Source organism: Myotis brandtii, unplaced genomic scaffold, assembly GCF_000412655.1.
Source record: "Myotis brandtii unplaced genomic scaffold, ASM41265v1 scaffold582, whole genome shotgun sequence".
Classification (NCBI taxonomy): Eukaryota; Metazoa; Chordata; class Mammalia; order Chiroptera; family Vespertilionidae; genus Myotis; species Myotis brandtii.
Genome location: NW_005370187.1, coordinates 439,336 through 458,906, shown reverse-complemented (window position 1 = coordinate 458,906; position 19,571 = coordinate 439,336). Strand labels below are relative to the sequence as shown.

General features: G+C 51.5%; 1 protein-coding gene across 1 annotated transcript in view; it reads right to left on the bottom strand.

The window, feature by feature from the left end:
• The window catches only part of NOTCH2 (notch 2), a 96,935-nt gene that overhangs the window by 5,077 nt on the left and 72,287 nt on the right, over nt 1-19,571 (bottom strand). Inside the window, exons 16-33 of the mRNA XM_014550098.1 lie at nt 18,505-18,624; nt 17,970-18,122; nt 17,377-17,605; nt 16,420-16,621; nt 14,421-14,574; nt 12,703-12,887; nt 11,891-12,023; nt 11,200-11,436; nt 10,082-10,194; nt 8,677-9,182; nt 7,035-7,382; nt 6,140-6,282; nt 5,737-5,947; nt 4,946-5,042; nt 3,405-3,570; nt 1,860-2,161; nt 988-1,135; nt 300-397 (exon numbers count right to left, since the gene is read on the bottom strand). Coding sequence (XP_014405584.1) covers nt 300-397; nt 988-1,135; nt 1,860-2,161; nt 3,405-3,570; nt 4,946-5,042; nt 5,737-5,947; nt 6,140-6,282; nt 7,035-7,382; nt 8,677-9,182; nt 10,082-10,194; nt 11,200-11,436; nt 11,891-12,023; nt 12,703-12,887; nt 14,421-14,574; nt 16,420-16,621; nt 17,377-17,605; nt 17,970-18,122; nt 18,505-18,624 — 3,545 coding nt within the window. The remainder of the gene's footprint in view (nt 1-299; nt 398-987; nt 1,136-1,859; nt 2,162-3,404; nt 3,571-4,945; nt 5,043-5,736; nt 5,948-6,139; nt 6,283-7,034; nt 7,383-8,676; nt 9,183-10,081; nt 10,195-11,199; nt 11,437-11,890; nt 12,024-12,702; nt 12,888-14,420; nt 14,575-16,419; nt 16,622-17,376; nt 17,606-17,969; nt 18,123-18,504; nt 18,625-19,571) is intronic.

Below are 19,571 nucleotides of genomic sequence, written 5' to 3'. Positions count from 1 at the left end.
AAGAGAAAGAAGTGAGCAAGAGCAGGGCAGGGCACAGCAGAAGGGCCGTCCAAGACGAGCGAGGCAGCGAGGCTGCACCGAGTCACGTGCAGAACGGCCTGCAGCAGGCTGAGTACCGCGTGGGCAGAGGCTCAGCCCCGGCCCCTCCCTGGGGGAGCCCGATGCCCTTCCTAAGGCTCCCGTCCAGCCCGCTTCCTCCTCTGTCTACACTGATCACAGGCGGAGCTGCGGGAGACAGGGGAGGCCTCAGATGCTGGGCGCGGCGGGGCCTGCCCTCCCGCTCGGAGCCCAGACTGCACCTTGTTGTCCTGCATGTCTCGGTTGGCCCCATTTTTCAGCAGCAAAAGTGTCGCCTCCACGTTGTTGACAGCCGCTGCCCAGTGAAGAGCAGATTTTCCTGCAAGAGAAACGTTCGTGTGAGCAGGCGGCATAGAGGACACGTCCCGCTCCTCGCATCGGGAAGTCAGTTCCCTGTGGGGTCCAAGGACAGACTCCAAGTATTTCCTCCTTCCCCCTGTTCTAGGAGTGCTGCGTGCAGGCTGCTCCGCCTCCAGAGGACCTCCCGGGATGAGGACCATTTGTCTGTGGTGCCCCCGCCCTCCACATGGCAGAACCGACCCTACCGCAGTGAAGACCGTATGTATGTATACACGCCAGAACGTATACTTAGGGTCTCTAACGGTGCCCCATCCCAGGGAATCCGGCTCTCATACATCCTCATGAGAGTGGCAGGCCAGGCAGCTCACACAGGCAAACCTTTCACAGACCTGCTTTGAGGCCCTGAGCCCTCCCTAACCATCCCTTCCCCTCTTCATCCATGCACCTCCCAATGGCTCAGCTCTCCAAGCTCATCATGTTAAGAGAAAGACTGGATGGACAGATGAACCTTCAGTGGGTTTGGACCTGAGGCAGGTCTCTAAGGATCAACAACCCTCCCCCTTAGAGGATGCTCTGCGGGTCAGAATCCCAACCCCGCCGCATCCCTACCGTGGTCGTCCACCGCGTTCACGTCTGCTTGGCAGTTGATCAGCTCCGCCACCATCCCCTCCACAGCCAGGCGCGCAGCCAGGATCAGGGGTGTGGTGCCGTCGTTCATCCTGGCATCCAGATCGGTCACTCGGTTGCGGATCAGGATCTAGAAGGGAAAGTACAGGAGAGAGAGTCACCTGAATGAAGAATGTAATGACACTGAGAGAAGGACCAAGGGCATCGTAGTGGAGGCCACGCTGTGAGTTCCTGGAGGGGAAGAAATGTCTTGTTCTTTTTGTGCCCGAGTCTCTACCAGGACCAATCAACAGATGTTTGTGGAATGAATGAATGAATGAATGAACGAACGAACAAATGTGCTGAAGACAATGGCTCCATGTAAGGTGAAGTCCTACTTTCTAAAGAAAGAAGGGGGGTGTGGGAAAATACCACCACCTCCATTATGGTGTACAGGATGCTTCCAATTTCCTCAAAAGGGTGCAATACAAGGGCATCAAGGAGCACACTGTGACTTCACGTAAAGAAAACCACAGAGGAGCCCGTGGAAGCCCACGTGGTCAGGTAAACCTGTAGGCAGAAGCTGACACTAGCAAAGGCTTCATCATAGGTACCACTCCCCTCGATCTACTCATCTGGGAGGCATTCTGGCACCTCAGAAAACCACGTGATTCGCACTCAGAACACTGCTGTCGGGTCTGTCACCCCCTGGCTACAGACAATTAGGTCAATTTGCCTGCCTCCCTTTTCCGGCTTTCCCATCTAGCAAGCCCGGCTCTGCCACCTGCTTTATTCTCTGAAAGAAGTACTGAGTGAATGTAATGGGATGCTAAGTGCCTTAACAAAGATAAGACACTGCAGATCATGTTCTTTACCTGGAAAACACCTTGGGCATCAGCTGCCACTGCAGCATGGAGAGGGCAGCGGCCCATGTTGTCCTGGGCGTTGGCGTCTGCACCTGCGTCCAGGAGACGCTTGGCGGCATCTGCCCTCGAGTAGCGGGCGGCCAGGTGCAGGGCCATCTCGCCGGTCCGGTCTGTCTGGGCCTGCAGGCTGGCCCCCTGGTAGACCAAGTCTGTGATGATGTTGGCAGACGAGTCCTCTGCGTCCTCATCTTCCTCACTCATGTCTGAGCTGCCTCCTCGGAGGGAAGCCAGCATCAGTGGGGTGCACCCATCTACAGGAAAGGAGAACCCAGGACTCAGGAGGAGAACGGCACTCGTGTTCAATTAACCCCGCTGTCAGACAGTTCAACATGAGTCACGTTATTCGACTGGGAAGAATCCCTGTGCTTCTGGTGACACTGGCCACCTGCTCTTCCACTGGGAATGGCCCCCCAGTAAAGGGCAGTGAGGCAGCAAGAAGGGTTCTTCTTGAAGTTAAACAAGCTTTCTGTGCAAGTTTCTAAGGGCTATGTTACTTTTAAATGGACAATTTAAAATATTCAGTGTTAATAGAGCTATAGGCACCGAAGTTTCAGCTAAATGAATTCTCCATTCCTCTGCTTTGGGATATGATTTTTCTGTTGTACTAAAATCTCTCTCGTCCTAGCCGGTTTGGCCCACAGACTGAAGGGTTGCAGGTTTGATTCCACTCAGGAGGAGAACGGCACTCGTGTTCAATTAACCCCGCTGTCAGACAGTTCAACATGAGTCACGTTATTCGACTGGGAAGAATCCCTGTGCTTCTGGTGACACTGGCCACCTGCTCTTCCACTGGGAATGGCCCCCCAGTAAAGGGCAGTGAGGCAGCAAGAAGGGTTCTTCTTGAAGTTAAACAAGCTTTCTGTGCAAGTTTCTAAGGGCTATGTTACTTTTAAATGGACAATTTAAAATATTCAGTGTTAATAGAGCTATAGGCACCGAAGTTTCAGCTAAATGAATTCTCCATTCCTCTGCTTTGGGATATGATTTTTCTGTTGTACTAAAATCTCTCTCGTCCTAGCCGGTTTGGCCCACAGACTGAAGGGTTGCAGGTTTGATTCCAGTCAAGGGCACGTACCTCGGTTGCAGGCTCGATCCCTAGCCCCTGTCAGGTTGCGTGGGGGAGACAACCTATGATGTGTCTCTGTCTCTCCTCCTCCCTTCCACTCACTAAAAATATCCTTGGATGAGGATTAATAATAAAAAACCCCCACCCCACCCCCACCCCCAAACACAAACAAAAAAGTAAATGAAATCTATCTCATATAATCAGCCCACTTGTTCGCAAGCACGCTGAGCGTGAAGCGGTGTGCGATCCTCCCCATCTGCTCCTGTGAGTTCATGTCTGCATGTCTGTATTCCTCAAGCACTGTCTCCTCACTCTGACTCAGCGCCTGGGAAACTGGCTGGGGGCACATCACCAAGCAGGGCAGACACGGGAGGGACAACACAGAACCCAGGCAGGCGTGGCCTCGTGAGGGAAGACTGAGTGCTGACCTGGGCCCCGGACGTTCACGTCCAGCACGTCCACCTCTTGCTCCGCCTGCGGGGGCGTGAGGGCCAGCGACGGGGTCCTGCGGATGTCTGCGGCCTCGAGGTGCTGCTGTGTCCACGGGCGTCGATCGATGGGGTCGTCTTCTGAGAGCAAAGCCTCGGCTTCAGCCTGAAAGGGGACGGCACGCCGGCTGTGAAGCTGCCCACCACCAGGAGCTGCGGACGAAGCTAGTCCCGAGCCTCCCGCCAGCTTCCCCTCAGCCCTGCCTCTAGCCCTCAGATCTGCACCCACGGCCGCCTCCCAGCTCCTGCTCACCTGTCCCGGGTCACCGTACACTTCTCCCACCTCCAAGCCCAAACTCTAGCCTCAGCCTTAATACCTGACGTGTCTACCTACCTAACATGCTATTTATAGGTCCCCTAGGTGCCATTTCCTTGCTTCTGGGCATCTGCTCACGCTGTTCCCTCTGTCTGCCAGGGTCCCTCCCAATCCTCTGATTAACTCCTACCGCCCCTTCAAATGACTTTGGACTTGAATTCCTCCTGTGGGTCCTGAAGAGCACTCTGCTCACCTCTCCTTCCTGACCCCGTGCTGGGTGCTCCTGGGCGCCTGCACCCCAGTCGCTACCACTAGACAGACTGAGGTTCCCGAGAACAGGGGCCACACCCTTCCCAGGGTTGCCTCCCTGTGCGAACAAGTGCCCGGCACAGAGCAAGTGCCCGGGAAATATTTGTTGAGCAATAATTATTATTATAATTTTAAACGCAGCTGCCCGTTACTGAGTATCTAGGATGGGATAGGAAGTAGGTGAGGCACTTTACTAGTACACGTACTGCTGTATTTAATCCCCACAACAACTCACAGAGAAAAGAATTATTAATATCCCTGTTAATAGCATTGTTTTACAAATAAGGGTAATTACATACAAGGAGGTTAAATAACTTGCCAGCTACCAAGTAGCAGAGTTTTGGACTTGACTCTGACTGTGCTCAGTGCATGCCGGTAATCCTCAAGGTCCACCTCCTCATGCTGATTTAGAATACCCACGGGATGCACACGTCCCAGCCACGTATAGCTACGGGCCGATGGCCTCCCTTTCCACCTCAGCCCCAGCCCAATCCACCTCTTACTTCTAAATGGTGTTAGTTCCTAGGTTCAAGATGAGGAGCCTCTAATGGCCACTGGCTTCTTCACTATTAATCCCACCCTCCCTTCCAGAGGGGAAATGCCCGACAGAGCAAGGGCACGATGGAGGCAGCAGGAAACTGTTTACACACCTCAGTCCTTACCCGGCTGCCATCTACGGCACTTCAGGAAGGAAGCATGCTTGTTGCCTGTTTTATTATTCTTAGAGTTCTTACTGAAAACACACAGAGGTCACCCAAGGCCAGCAATGACCTGGAGATCCCTGCCTTTCATGACCACCTGGAATAGCCGTGGCCCGGGCAACGTATAAAGAGGATCACTCCCATTTGGGACATTCCTGCTCCTAAGGACAGAAACGGAAATGTGACCCGAGCGTGGCCGATGGTGGCCAACTCACCTTGGCTTTCTTTGCCTGGGGCCCTTCATCGTCGACCCAATGCTCACTTGTTCCAGAACCTATCAGGTTAGCCTCTGAGACTTGCGTGGAGAGATTCCTGTTGGCCAGGGTTAGGAAGGGAAAACAAGAGAAGAGGCGTATCATCAACGGATCCGGAGGATCGCCACACCTGTCCCACCAGGACACACACTCCTCTCTATACTCGCTTTGGCCCCCAGGGATGGGCAGCATTTTACATCCCTTTACCGGAGTAAACATCCTTTCTTTCCTGCTGATCAAGAGCTTACAACAAAGGTGTGCCTTGCCCTGGCCTGTGTGCTCAGTGTTTAGAGCATTGGTCTGCATACTAAAGGGTCTCAGGTTCGATTCCGGTCAAAGGCATGTGCCTGGGTTGCAGGGTCTCTGGCCCTGTCAGGGTGTGTGCGGGAGAAAACCAATGATGTGTCTCTCCCACATCCATCTTTCTTTCTGTCTCTCTCTCTCTCTCCTCCTCCCTTCCACTTTCTCTAAAAATTAATGGGAAAAGATATCCTCAGGTGAGGATTAACAAAACAGAACAAAAAGTGTGCCTCAACACAGAAGCCGAGCACCAACGCGACAGATACACGTACAGGTCGGAAGCACCGGCCTCTGGCTGCTATTTCACAGCTGCTCAGGGGGCACCCAGAGTGTGGTCACGTGTGGCGATGTGGCCAGAGCTCAGAGCTAAAGGCATCACCCCCACGACCTGCCTGCCTGCTCTACCCCTGCTCATCACTGCTGTGAGCAGTGCTGCGGGCAAGCCGGCTTACTTCAGCCCCACGGCATCCTGTCCCACCGGCTCGCGACGCTTGTGATTGCTGGACTCCCGGCGAAGGGTGAAGCCTTCGGGCAGCCAGAGGGAGCCGTGCTTACGCTTCCGTTTTGCCATGATGACCACCAGCAGCAGAAGGAACAGGATGATGACAACAGCAACGGCAAGGAGATAGAGCAGCTGGGTGCGTTTGGGACCCCGGGATTCACCTGCAAGTACAAGCGACAGGAAACGTGCTGGTAAGACATCGACCTCCCCACACTAGCTTTACGTTTACCCCGAGGGCGGCTGGGAGCTCCCAGCCCTGAACAATGAAGAGCTGCACGTTGAGGAGTGTGCCCTTCCTCTTTGTCCCCAGGTGACGCCCCCCCATACCTTCCCTCTAAAGCAGTGCTACTCACTGACGACAGAGACCAGCGGGTAGGACAGGGTGCCCTGGATGGCGTGAGAGGCCAGAAGAGCTGCGGCTGCATCCGTGGTCTTGAAGCACTGGTCTGAATCTTGAACACACTGGCGGTTGTCGATTTCCAGAAATACCTTAGAGCTGTGGGTGCCCAGGGGAAAGAGGAGAAAGGGCAATGAGGAGTTAGGGAGGGCTGCACGAGCCTTCCTTGTCTCCTGCAGTGTCGGCCTCTCCGCTCTGTGGTGCTGCCTCCTCCAGAAAGGATCTCCTTCAGATCCTACACACTGATTCCTGCTTAGGGGGTGCCTCACCTTCCTGGGCTGAGTCCAGGCCTTCTGACTGAGGCAACACACAGCTGAGACGCCAACGATTGATACAAGAGAGAAGTCCCGCTAAAGGGATGTGAGGTGACCTGGCGAGAGGTTGGGGAGCCCAGCATCTGAGGAGGCCTCCCTGCCTCGTGCCTCGTGCTCGCTCCAGCCCACCTTGCAGATCCCCAAGATCAAGGCAAACCTTTAGTCTTAGACACAGATCCTGGGACCGTGCGTCTGTTTTACCTGGTGGGCTGTTTTATTTGTCTGGGCTTTGCATTTTCACAGATTACGTTATGACTTCCTCTGTGTATTGAAGTGCTCAGCTTTATAAAATTAAGCTTTAAGAAGCTCAGAGCCCGGCCGGCATGGCTCAGGGGTTGAGCGTCAACCTATGAACCAGGAGGTCACAGTTCGATTCCTGGTCAGGGCAGGTGCCCGGGTTGTGGGCTCAATCCCCAATGGGGGGCATGCAGGAGGCAGCTGATCAATGATTCTCTCTCATCATTGATATTTCTAGCTCTCCTTCTCCCAAATCAATAAAAATATATCTTAAAAAAAGCTCAGAAACCAAAAACCTACCCAGCCACCTCCTGGTCTGGATCCTCAGGAAGGGACCTGCGTGCCAGCCTCTGCTTCTTCAGGGCAGCCGGCTTCTCGCCGTAGTAGGGGTAGACCATGAGGTGCCCCTGGGGGTCCCGCTTGATGCGCAGGTTGGTGTGCAGCAGGGTGCCCAGGGCCCGCAGGAAGCTGCGCGCGTCCTGCAGCAGCTGCTCGGGGGGCATCAGCACCACGATCACCAGGGTCCCCTCGGCCAGGTTCTCCGGCCGGTCAGCAGCGCAGTCCAGCCCGTCCCAGCCGCACTCCTCGCTGTTGCAGCCCTGGTCGCAGTGGTCGTCCCGGAAGTGGTCTGCGCAGTACTTGTCGTACCTGGGCAGGGAGGCAGGCCGGGGGGGAGGGGCTCAGACGAGGCCGCAGCTCCATTTGGTTTTCCACTGGGAACTACGCTGGATTTTTCCTACCCATCTTCTGTGGCCCAGGTCAGGCCCCAAATGCCCGTGATGCCTTCCCTGGATCTCCCGCCCCTGCCATCTTAGAGCACAGAGTCTTCGCCACACGGCTTCAGGGGGCGCGCCCTGAACGAGAGACAGCACGTGCTCACTGTGCCACATGGGCTAGGGCCCCCTGCCAGCTCGTCATGTTTTTAAGTCAGAAACCAAAAACCTACCCAAACAAGAGGAAAATCAACTTGCCTCATGCTTCCTCTATTTCTGTCTGCACCGCCCCTGGCGAGGTAACCAGGGGCATTGGAAGTAAAGGTGCCTCCAGAACCTGGATACATAGCTCCGAGCCATCAAGACGTGTCCACGTGGCCTCTATCCTCCCCACCCACACTGAGTCCCAGCTATGGAAGGTGGGCAGGGAGGTGGGCATCCCACACAGGAAACCACATCTAACTTGTACAGCCTCTTTCAAATACTAGGAAAAGGAAATCGAGTCCCAGAACCTAAATGGTGCACAGTCCACTTCATCGGCACTCCCCTCCCTGACACCCTGTGGCAGTCACACCATTCGGCACAAGCTGCCACGCTAGCTCAGCAAGCGCTGAGGTGTCAGGAAGCGCTGGGTGTGCTTTGGCCATTTAACCGCTGGGTCTCGGTTCCCTCACCCTGGAAAGACCATTAACAACACCCACGCCTCACCAGGCTGTGGAGAAGTCATCAGGGACAGCTAACAGGACAGTCTCCATGTGACCCACAGAGCGCCCTGTAGCTGCAAAGCGAAGACCAGGAGGGCTGCGAGGCCTAACCTAGCTCCGCTTCCTGAAAAACCCAGCTGGGAAAGGTCGGGGGTGAGCAGGCAGAGGTACAGACCTTTCCATCCATCCTGCGGGCAGGTTACGTGAGAGGCTGCCTGAGAGTGGGCAACACCACTTCCAAAAGGCATTTCCCCAGGAGATCACGAGAGCAGCAGGTGAGAAGGCAGAAATAGGCAGAGAGAGGGTGGTTGTGCAAGGAGCATCCCTGGACCTCTGCCAGCCAGGCAGCGCCCCGGACGGCGTGCGGTGGGACGAGGCCGGCGCCAGGAAGCAGAGGGCCTCGGGCACCAGTCTGAAAGCAGAGGCAGGTCGGGCGGAAGCGCTGGAGTGGTTAGGAGCAAGAACAGGAAACCGAGGTGTGTTAGTGACAGTCGCCCTCCGCTTCGAGGGACCCAGGACCCTTACTTGCACGTCTTGCTGTTCCCCTGGCACTCGAAGTTGTCGAACAGGCACTCGGCTGTGTTGCACAGCTCGTCGCACTGGTTGTTGATGTAATCCCAGCAGGGCAGTGGGGAGGAGCAGTTGGCCCAGGGGTTCTCCATGGTGAGGGAGCAATCACCCCCGTCCCACTGGCAGGCGTGGCTGTTGCAGGCCTCATCGCAGACGCCGTCCCGAGCTTTGTCGGCACAGTACTGGCTGTGACAGGTGGCAGGTGGGGTGCTGGTGGGGGCCGTGTGGAGCTCGCAGCGGCTGCCCCGGAACGGCAGAGGGCACTGGCAGGAGTAATACGGGGGCTGGCGCTGCGGGAGGCAGCTCCCCCCGTGCTGGCAGGGGCTGCTGGCACAGCCCAGCTCGCACTCCTGGGGGTTGGGGCAGAAGCAGCGGGGCCCTGAGGGCGTGTGGACACACTGCTCCCCTCGCCTACACTTCACGTGTCCACAGCTGCTCTGGCATCTCGCCCCGGAGAACCCCTGCGGAAATCAGTGAACAAATGAGGATGGGGATCGATTCTTGAGGGCACGTCCCATTTCCCCTCCCCCGCCTTCGGCCACACCGCTAGGGAGGCTAAGATTCCTCCACGCAGCCAACTGGACCAAGTTGCAAGAAGAGACCTCTTCAAGTCAACCCTTGGGATGATGTGAGTTCTACCCACTTAAGATCATGCCCAAATTAAATCCACAGGTCGTGATGGGATAAGACGCAGGTGACACTGCATCTGCTAGCACCTTTCCTAACCATCGTTCCATCGCTTATGTAAGGCCTTAGGGGAGTGTGGGGAATCACTTCAGGAGTTCTGGGTAAATACACTTCCCCATGTCAATCATTCCTCCACTTCCTGCGCAGCCCCGGCCAGGGTGCCTGCACAGGCTTCCCCTCGGGGCCTCCACACAGTGATCTCTGTTTTAGGGAGGTTTCAGCCTCTGCCAGCGGCAAAGGGATCTGCACAGCAAATCGCTAAAATCAGGCTTCCTTCTAGTTTAAGAAGCAGTGGCTTGTTCCCAAACAGCCCCTGCTGAGGAATGCAAGTGAAGCTGCGTTTCCAACCATCTCTGCCCCCAGCTGGGCAGCGAGACCACCTCCAGCGCAGCACCCGCAGCCAGAGACAGCAGTCCTCTCTTCGGGGAGCATCCCCCACCGCGTGCGGGTTCCCTCGCTGCTTCCGAAGACCCACAGTCGCAGACTAGGGCGCCCACTGTGTCAATATCTTAGCTCTACACGGAAAACCCAAGCACTTTCTTCTAAGGGAGCTGCAATGGAGAAACCTCCCCACCAAGAAAGCCCCCCTGCAGCGTGGGAAGACCAGCTAAGCTCGGCTCGGTCAGACCGTATGAAGACAGCGTGCGCCTTCAGGAGGCAACATGGCCCTTACCGGGGGACAACGACAAATGAAACCATCCGGCATGTTGCTGGCCACGGCACAAGTCCCTCCATTCAAGCAAGGCATCTGGGGACACACATCGACGAAAGTTTCACAGTGACGACCTCAAAAGAGAAAATGAAAAGGAGCTTTAGGAGACAGAAGTGTAGCTGCAAGTTACTGAGCAGAGCCCTGGGAGAGTGTGAGCGAGCCCAGGGTCAGAGGTCAGAGGTGGGGTGGGAGGTATGAGCGCTCAGGTCTCAGCCACAGAGACAGGGAGAAGCACGCACCGACCTCATGGTGCCTGACCCACCCCCTCCCCTGTCTCATCTACACGACAAGCACGCCTGGCCTACATTCCCACCTGACTCACAGAACAGGATGGATATGAAAAGTGACTCTAAAACCATCACCAAAAAAAAAAAAAAAAAGGAAAACGACATAGCTTCTTAGTGAAGGCATTTAACTGTCATAAGTCAAAGGAAACATTTAGCAAAACTGTTCACTGCATTTTGTTAACATCGTCTACTTCACAGGAGAGACTTCCCCAGACCAATACATATAAATGTTGATTTGCAATTTATAGAGAATTTTCATCCATAACATCTCTTTTCAATCATTTTTTAGCCTTTCTGAAGCCCAATTGGTGCTGCTTTAAAATACAGCTTAGCTTTCCAGAGTTCATTTCCCCACTGGTATTGCTCAGAGGAAAAGAGCTCTGTGGATGGATGCTGGTGATGGCAGCACAGCAGCGTGAACGTACTTACATCACTGAGCTGTGCACTTAAAAATGGTTAAGATGGTAAACTTCACGTGTATTTTATTGCAATTAAAAATGTGATTTTGCTCAATTACTCCCAACATTCTATTTTTTTATATCTCTGCTACATACTAGTAAATGTATATATACTACATATGTCTGTGTATGTGTGTGTGTGTATATATATATATACCAATGTTTAGCAAAAGAGAAAATGTAGAGATTGTAGACTGACTATAAAATCTATGGAGCACAGACCTAAGAAGAAACTGGGCCCTGACCGAAGCTGGTCTAGTTTTCCTGCCTAAGAAAAGCTCCCTCGGGTCTGGGTGGGCCCCATGGGCCCCGCCTCCTCGTGGAGAGGCCTCACCTGTGAAGGCGCTGCGGCAGACGCACATGTAGTCGTTGGTGAGCTGTATGCAGTCCAGGCTGCCCTCCGAGCTGCAGGGGTTGGACAGGCATTCGTTGATGTCCCCCTCACACCGCTCTCCGGCAAAGCCAGGCAGGCAGCGGCAGCTGTAGCCCCCGATCTTATCCACACACTGCCCACCGTTGAGGCAGTGGGGCCCCCTGGCACAGTCGTCAATGTTCTCTTCACAGAGCAGGCCTGCGGGGAGAGGAGAGCGAGAATTAGGACCGTTCTGGGAACCCAGCTCTCCAGCAAGGGTTTTCATTCCATTCATTTCCCCACCTTAGGGGGACGAGACTTGGCAAGTTTAAAAATACACATCAGCTGGTAAATGGGAATCATTTATTCAAGAGGCCACTGGCTGTTTTCCCTCGAAGCTCCAAGAAATCTCGCCACCAGGCTAATGTTGTTGCAAAATTCTATGATTTCCACATTCTGTGTTTCATGGAATATCAGATGTCAGCAAGACCCAGACAGCACTAAGGACATGAGTCAGAACCTCAGAGCCAGGCAAGAGACAAGTGAATGAAACGGCGAGTTACCAGAATTCAGAACTAAATGTCTGATTTTTAATGCCTCCTCCCAACATTAAAATTGCATTTGTAACTTAGAGAAAGCCCTGGACAGAGAATGGGTAAGGCTGATTTCCTACCACGGGTGCCTGGCGGGCAGGAGCACTTGAAATGGTTCACCAGGTCGACACAGGTGCCCCCGTTCTGGCATGGCTGGTTCTGGCACTCATCCACCTCGTACTCGCAGTTGACACCCTGGTATCCTGGGACGCACTGCCAGGGGCAGACAGAAGGACAAGAAATACTGGACCATCGTTGGAAACAGACCACGAGAGCAAATGACATCTGGCACGATGACATGACCTCTGCCCCGCATCCTGGCTCAGGCATGTTTCTGACATCACCCCCCTCCCAACCATCATCCTGTGCGGGGCTGATTGCCGCCCACCCGCATTGACCTCTTCCCGCTGAAGAAGCCACCATAGTGGATGGCAAGGACTGGATCCTGAGGGATGTTTCAGACAGGCCCTCTATGCAAAACTCCTGTCCCTCCTGTGGGCGGTTGTCCCATCTTTAAAAGATGCATTCATTCCCTTGTAGGTCATGAAGATGCTATGACTCAGCCAAGTAGTTGTGTGGATGGTGGTAAAGGTACTGCATTTATTCATCTCCAGGTTCAGGCAGTGAATACTGGCTCTGAATGTTAAAACGAGCAGAGGCAGCCCCAGGGAAGTGAGATGGTTCCAGACCGCTGAAAATAGCTTGCTACAGCTACGCTAACTTACGGCACAGGGGACTGAAAGAAACAAATGTATACTTTCACAGGAAACACTGGAATGGTGTTTTGTTAAAATTTGTAAAAATAAGACATATGCAGCTAAATTCAATATGCTGGTGTTCACAATAGCTGCACCATCTTCCGGGAGGTCTCTGCTGTGTGCCTGCCTCTTACCTCACATCGGTATCCACCAATGAAGTCCCTGCAGGTGGCTCCGTGCTGGCAGGGATTGGACGCACACTCGTCCAGCTGCTGCTCGCAGTAGCTCCCGGTGTAGCCCAGGGGGCACTGGCAGTGGTGCGAGTTGCCGGCATTGATGCAGACGCCCGAGTGCTGGCACAAGCGGTCGGGGGTCACCCCTGGGGAACCAGAGGAGGAAGACATGTCACAGAAGACACAGGAAGTGTCAGGTTCAGACCAACTCTGAGCAAACTCATCAAGCCAGTGGGCACATCGGATTTTATTCCCGTCTAACTCAGGGACCCTGACATCGGATATGTGTTGAAAATAAACAAGCCCTGAAAGTGGCACATGCCTTCGTTTCACTTAAAATACAGTTCTTGTTCTTATGAAAATATAGTGACATAAAACATTATGTGAGTTTTAGGTGCACACCATGATAATAATTCATAATTTATATATATATCTCATGAAGTGATCACTGTGATAAGTGCTGTAACCATCTGACACCATACAACATTATGATGATATTACTGACTATATTCCCTAAGCTATAAACTACATCCCCATGACTTTTTTATTTTATAACTGGAAGTTTGTACCTCTTAATCCCCTTCATGTTTTTATTTTTTTTAATTTTTAAAATATATTTCTTTATTGATTTCAGAGAGGAAGGGAGAAGGAGAGAGAGATAGAAACATCAATGATGACAGATAATCATTGATCCCCTACTGGGGATCGAGCCCGCAACCCAGGCATGTGCCCTTGGCCGGAATCGAACCTGGGACCCTTCAGTCCACAGGCTGACGCTCTATCCACTGAGCCAAACCGGCTAGGGCTCCTTCATGTTTTTAACCCACCATCCCTCCAACAACCATCAGTTTGTTCTTTGTATCTATAAGTCTGTTTTTTTGTTTTTTGTTTTTAGGTTCCACATATAAGTGAAACCATATGAAAAGACAACCTACTGAGTGGGAGAAGATATTTGAATCATATATCTGATAAGGGATTAATATCCAAAATACATAAATAATTCATATAACTCAACATCAAAATTTTTATTTTTAAAATGAGCAGAGGACCTGAATAGACATTTCTTCAAAGAAGACACAGAGATGGCCAACAGACATGAAAAGATGCTCAAGATCACTAATCACCAGGAAAATGCAAATTAAAACCACAATGGGATATCACCTCACACCTGTCCAAATGGCTATTATCAAAAAGTCAACAAATAACAAGAAATAACAAGTGTTGGCACGAATGTGGAGAAAAGGGAGCCTTTGTGCACTGTTGGTGGGATTGTAAACTGGTGAAGTATGAAGGTTCCTCAAAAAATTAAAAATAGAACTACCATATGACCCAGCAATTCCACCTCTGGGTATTTATCCAAAGAAAACAAAAACACGAATGTGAAAAGATATATTCACCACTATGCTCATCACAAAATTATTTACAACAGCCAAGCTAAGGAAGCAACCTAGGTGTCCATTGATAGCCGAATGGATCAAGAAGAGGCATACAAATACATTTCTTTTTTGGAATCTCTAAGCCTGTTCCTCTGCCCTTTCATCTCAGGCCCTTTTGCCAGAGCCTTGCCACACCGTACTGCCTGCCCTCCCCTCAGCCCACAGTAACAACGCCTGCCCTAAATGCCACTGGCCAGTCAATACTTCAGGGAATGGCCCTTGGGCCTGAGGGGCAGAGCTTACCTCTTCCCTTGGCCGCCACCTCACAGGAGACATTGGGCACGTCGCAGTAGGCACCAGCCCACCCAGGTGGACACAGGCACCAGGAGTGCGCTTTCTCCTGAATGCAGGTGCCTTTGTTTTTACATGGAGACCGACTGCAGAGGTTCACCAGGGTCTGAAACAGAGGCACACACATGTCAACATCCACACACCGGAAACGAAGAGAATAGGTTACGCTGCATTTTAAGTAATCAAAGAAAAACATGTTAATTATTTTTTCCCAAAAGCCGTCACCCAACCTGCCGGTGTGGCTCAGTGGTTGAGCATCCACCTATGAACCAGGAGGTCACGGTTTGATTCCTGGTCAGGGCACATGCCCAGATTGTGGGCTCAATACCTAGTGTGGGGTGTGCGGGAGGCAGCCGATTGATGATTCTCTCTCATCAATGATGTTTCTATCTTTCTCTCCTTCTCTCTCCCTCTCTGAAATCAATAAAATTATATTAAATAATAATAAAGCCCTCATCCAAGCCTTAAACTAGACCCAGTGTCCTCAAGTAATCTAATCATTTTATATAGTCCAATTCCTCTTAGCTCTGCTATTTAAACAGTTCTTACGAGAGAAATTGAAGAATTTGAGGAAGCCCAATAGGTTAAGCTATTCCCTACATCATGATTATGTCTGGATATAGGGTCACACTGTCAGGCTAGAAAGCAAGAGTCAAGCTGTCAGACAGGTACACGTCTCCCCGTGCCAATCCTGTGCGAGGAATCCACGGGGGTCTCGAGCAAACCTGTCTGTGATGAGCATGATCTTAAAGCCTGTTATTAAGCCTAAAAACTGTCAAACAGCTTGTTTCGAGCGGAGAAAATCAGGCTTATGAAAAAGTGAGGCAAAGAGTGCAAGCAGACTTGGGCCTTTCTCCATTGTTCCATGTGGCCTCTGGGAGGCAGGAAATTCACAATACAGACGGTTTGTGAAAGGAGGGGCCGGCGGGGGAGGGCAGAGTGCTCCACCAGCATTTATACTCTCACACTGTGAGAATGAGCAGAAACCCAATGAGGATGTCCCCGACCCTCAGAATCCGCAGCAAGCTATTTAACATGCAGAGGCGGTAACATCTGCACGTCCAATATGGACAGAGCCTTACTGAAGGGCACCTGTAAGGCTCGTTAAATGTGGCCGTTCATTCCCGAATTCTTGAGAGTTCTGTGATGCTATCATTTTACCACGGTTTTAAGAGGTAAAATAGCATAAAATTACACACAGTGCTTGGTATGCAACCTTGGAAGAGCTGGTTTGTCCCTCCGGGACTTGGTTTCTCCGACCATGAAATGAAAGGCTAGACTAGTTGGTTCTGAGGGGTCCTTCCTAAGAGTCCAGAAAAATATAACTTAGGAATTTGCATTTGAAAGATGTGTGAATAGCTTGGTTGGAGGTTGTCACAACATTGTAAGACCTGACACTTATCCCCTTAGATATAGCTGACCTTTAAATTTTAATTTTTTAATTGTTCTTTTTTCCCTTTCTGTATTTCCAATGTAAACAATATCTATGTGCTTACTTCCCACATGTATTTGTCTGCAGTTCTCAGTCTGTTAACAACAATTTTTTTTTTATTGATTTCAGAAAGGAAGGAAGAGAGAGAGAGCTAGAAACATCAATGATGAGAATCATTGACTGGCTGCTTCCTGCACACCCCCGACTGGGGATTGAGCCCGCAACTTGGGCATATGCCCTTGACCGGAATCGAACCCGGGACTCTTCAGTCTGCAGGCTGATGCTCTATCCACTGAGCCAAACAGGTTAGGGCTGTTAACAACAATTTTATTGTTTATCTGGCTAGTGTCACTATTTTGCAATTTACTAGCTACTAAGAAGTTAACCTGATTTATCTCAGGGACAACCCTGAGTTCTAGAATTTTCTCTTTCAGGAGGGGCTTATGTACCTAGAAAAGAAATAGGTACAGAACTTTGCTACTCTGAGGAAGCTGAGTGAGTGGGCTGGAATTTAATTACCTGACAGTTTTTCCCAGTGTAGCCCAAGGGGCAGGTGCAGCGGTAGGTACCCAGGCCATCCACACATATTCCTTCATTCAGGCACGGATGAGAGTTGCATTCATTGATCTCTTGGAGGCAGTATAGGCCAGTGAAGCCCACAGGGCACAAGCAAGAGAAGGAATTAATTCCGTCGACACACGTGCCCCCGTTGAAACAGGAGCTAAGGAGCAAACAGGGAGAGCGCCATCAGCGGGGTGATCTGGTCCTCTGACCTGCTATTTAAAAAGCAAGGTTCCTGGAACCTAAGATGCTACGGAGGCCAATACTCGTGAGCATCCCAAACCCCTCCACCCAGTAAATTTTACCTTTTTCCAAACTAGACTGGTTGCCCCGTGGCCTTGAGTCCCAGCTTCCTATCCACAACCAAGAAGCTTAAGTATTTAAAAGGCTGAGTTTATGAGCAATTCCCAGAGAAAGTGAAGGTTTCCAAATTTTACCCAGTCCTTCTATATCACATTTCATTTTATCCCTAAGCCAATTTCATTTCTAAGAAAAGTGCTAAACAGAAAGCTCTTGATTCTAGATTTCTTTATGAAAAAGAAACATAGCAAATTTGCTAATAAGTAAAAAAACACACACAAAAAAAACAGCCTCCCAGAAATTACTTAAACAGTGATGACACATCTGTAAAGAAATAAGAATTTTTAAATTGTCAACTAATAGGAACGAAAGACAAAGAGGAAAATTTGTCTTTTGTTCAGAATTACAGCTCTTCCTGTTTCGCTAAGCAAGAAATAAATGATGACCCACCACTAAGCTTGTCAGCCCCTGACCTTTGACCTGCTAACTACACATCTACAAGGAATCAGGGCTGGGCAACGAGATGACTATGGACTGGGACCCACATGAATGCCTTGCCCCTGCCCCGCAATCCCAGTGCTGTGCCCCCCCTTTCTGGAGTGTATGGGCGCCCACCTCTCGGTGCACTCGTCGATGTTGTTCTCGCAGTGGACTCCGTCAAATCCCACCGGGCACTTGCACGTGTAGCTGTTGACATAGTCGGAGCAGGTCCCTCCGTTCTTACAGGGTTCGCTCAGACACTCGTTAATGTCTGTCTGGCACTTGTCCCCGGTGAAGCCCGCAAGGCACAGGCAGGAGAACGTATTCACTCCATCGACACATGAGCCTCCATTCTGGCAAGGATCTAAGCCATTACACACGAGAATTAGAGCTCCAAACAGCAGCAGCAATTTAATCTGAGACTCATAAAGGTGGGCGACTTGTACTGAGTCCCACTAAGAGCAGTAACCTAGGAACTCAGGGAATGCTTCAAAGAGATTCCTCTGCCTTAACTCCCAAAGCTACTAGCTTCGAAAAGATTTAAAACACTAATATTAAGGACACATGATAAACTGTCGGGGTGGCCAGTCTCAGACCTGAGAGGCAGTTGCCCCCGCCAGCTCTTCTGTGGCCCCTGAGTGCTTTCCTACCAGTCTCAGACCTGAGAGGCAGTTGCCCCCGCCAGCTTTCCTGGGCCCCCGGGCTTAGGAGCCGGCTGGCATACTCACTGGCGAGGCAGTCATCGATGTCCTCCTCACAGTCCATACCGCTGAAGCCCGGAGGACACTCGCACATGTAGCTGCCCTGGGTGTTATGGCAGAGACCACGGTTCAGGCAGGGCTTGGAGACACACTCGTCAATGTCAATAGTACACCGCTGACCTAGAAACACAGGGCAATGCGTAGTCCAGTCTGGGGACGCGGATTCCACAGAGATTATGTGGCCTGAGGGGGATGGGCTACTTCAAGGGCATTCTGGTTGGTCCCCTGCTTTGGGAAGTCCCTTAAGGCCTCTGTGGCCCTGGCAAGCAGCTGGCCAGGTGCTAAAATTCCCTGCAGGACATCATGGTTTCAGGCTCAGGCTGGAGTCTTCCAGGCACCAGAGGACCCCAGAGACACGCAACGTGGAAAGGCTTTCTAAGTCATTCCCATTAGCAGCTCCTGTCCAAAGCCTGTGTTCTGGACAAAGACCAGGGCCTTCCATTTATTCTGATGACCTGCCCACATGAAAAAATGTTTGGTTTCTCCCTTCCCGGGTTGTTACCTTGCCAGCCAGGGGCACACAGGCAGGTGTAACTCTCGAAATTGGGCGCCTCTCTGCACACAGCAGCATTCTCACAAGGGTTTGGGGAACAGGGAGCCAGCACCGTCTGACAGTTCTTGCCTGCAAAGCAAATGACAGAGTTCAGGACAGAAAACCAGCCACGGAATTGGAAATTTCCCAGATTCTATACTGAAGGAGGCTCTCTGAATGCACGTCCACAGCAGTGGTGAAGAGCTTTGGAAGCTGAGAGACCTGCGGCCCCTGAGTCTCGGCTCCGACTTTATTACTAATGCGAGGCCTCAGGCAAGTTACTCATTTCCTCTGAGCCTTCCACATCAGTAAAATCGAAATCAGGATAGCACTCATAGAGGCTTTTGAGGATTCAATGAAAAAATGATCAGTAAGTGCTTATTAGTTAGAGCCTGGCACACAGAGTGAGCACGTGACAACGGGGGGCTGCTGTCATCGTCCTGCTATCACGAGTAGCTGGATGCATTTGACACCTGCCTCAGTCGGGAGTGACAGCTTCTGCATCTCCACAGCTAAGATTCAGCTACTTGGAGGCTTAGCCACACAGACGCACTTCGTGTGAGCAGGGAAGAAGCCACCACAGTACGGCCTCCTATTCCTCTCAGCCTCACTGGCCCGTTCCAGAAGGCAGTGAGGTTGACCAGAAGGCCCCGGAGGGAGGCAACAGGGAAGTGATCCTGAGTGCCTAGCAACATGTCTCCTTATATCGACAGCAACAGCATGACGTCAGTATCTGCCCACCAATGTTTTCTGCCTCAGTATGCTGAATCCAAGCTTCCAGACACAAAAAGGATGCTCTTATTAAAAGGGAGATGAGGTAGATTTTAAAGTCAAGTTGCAACTAACTTGATTTAAAATTTTATCCTAAAATTTTATATTCAGAAAGAAGAACATTACCACAAATTTTCACCAATATCCCCAAGCAGCTTTTTAGTGTGTCTGGTCAGAATAGTGGCTCACAGGGAGGGCAATGTTGCTTAGTGGCCTTCATGCGGGCCAAACTCAATGCCAGGCAGAAGCCTTAGCCACACTCAGCA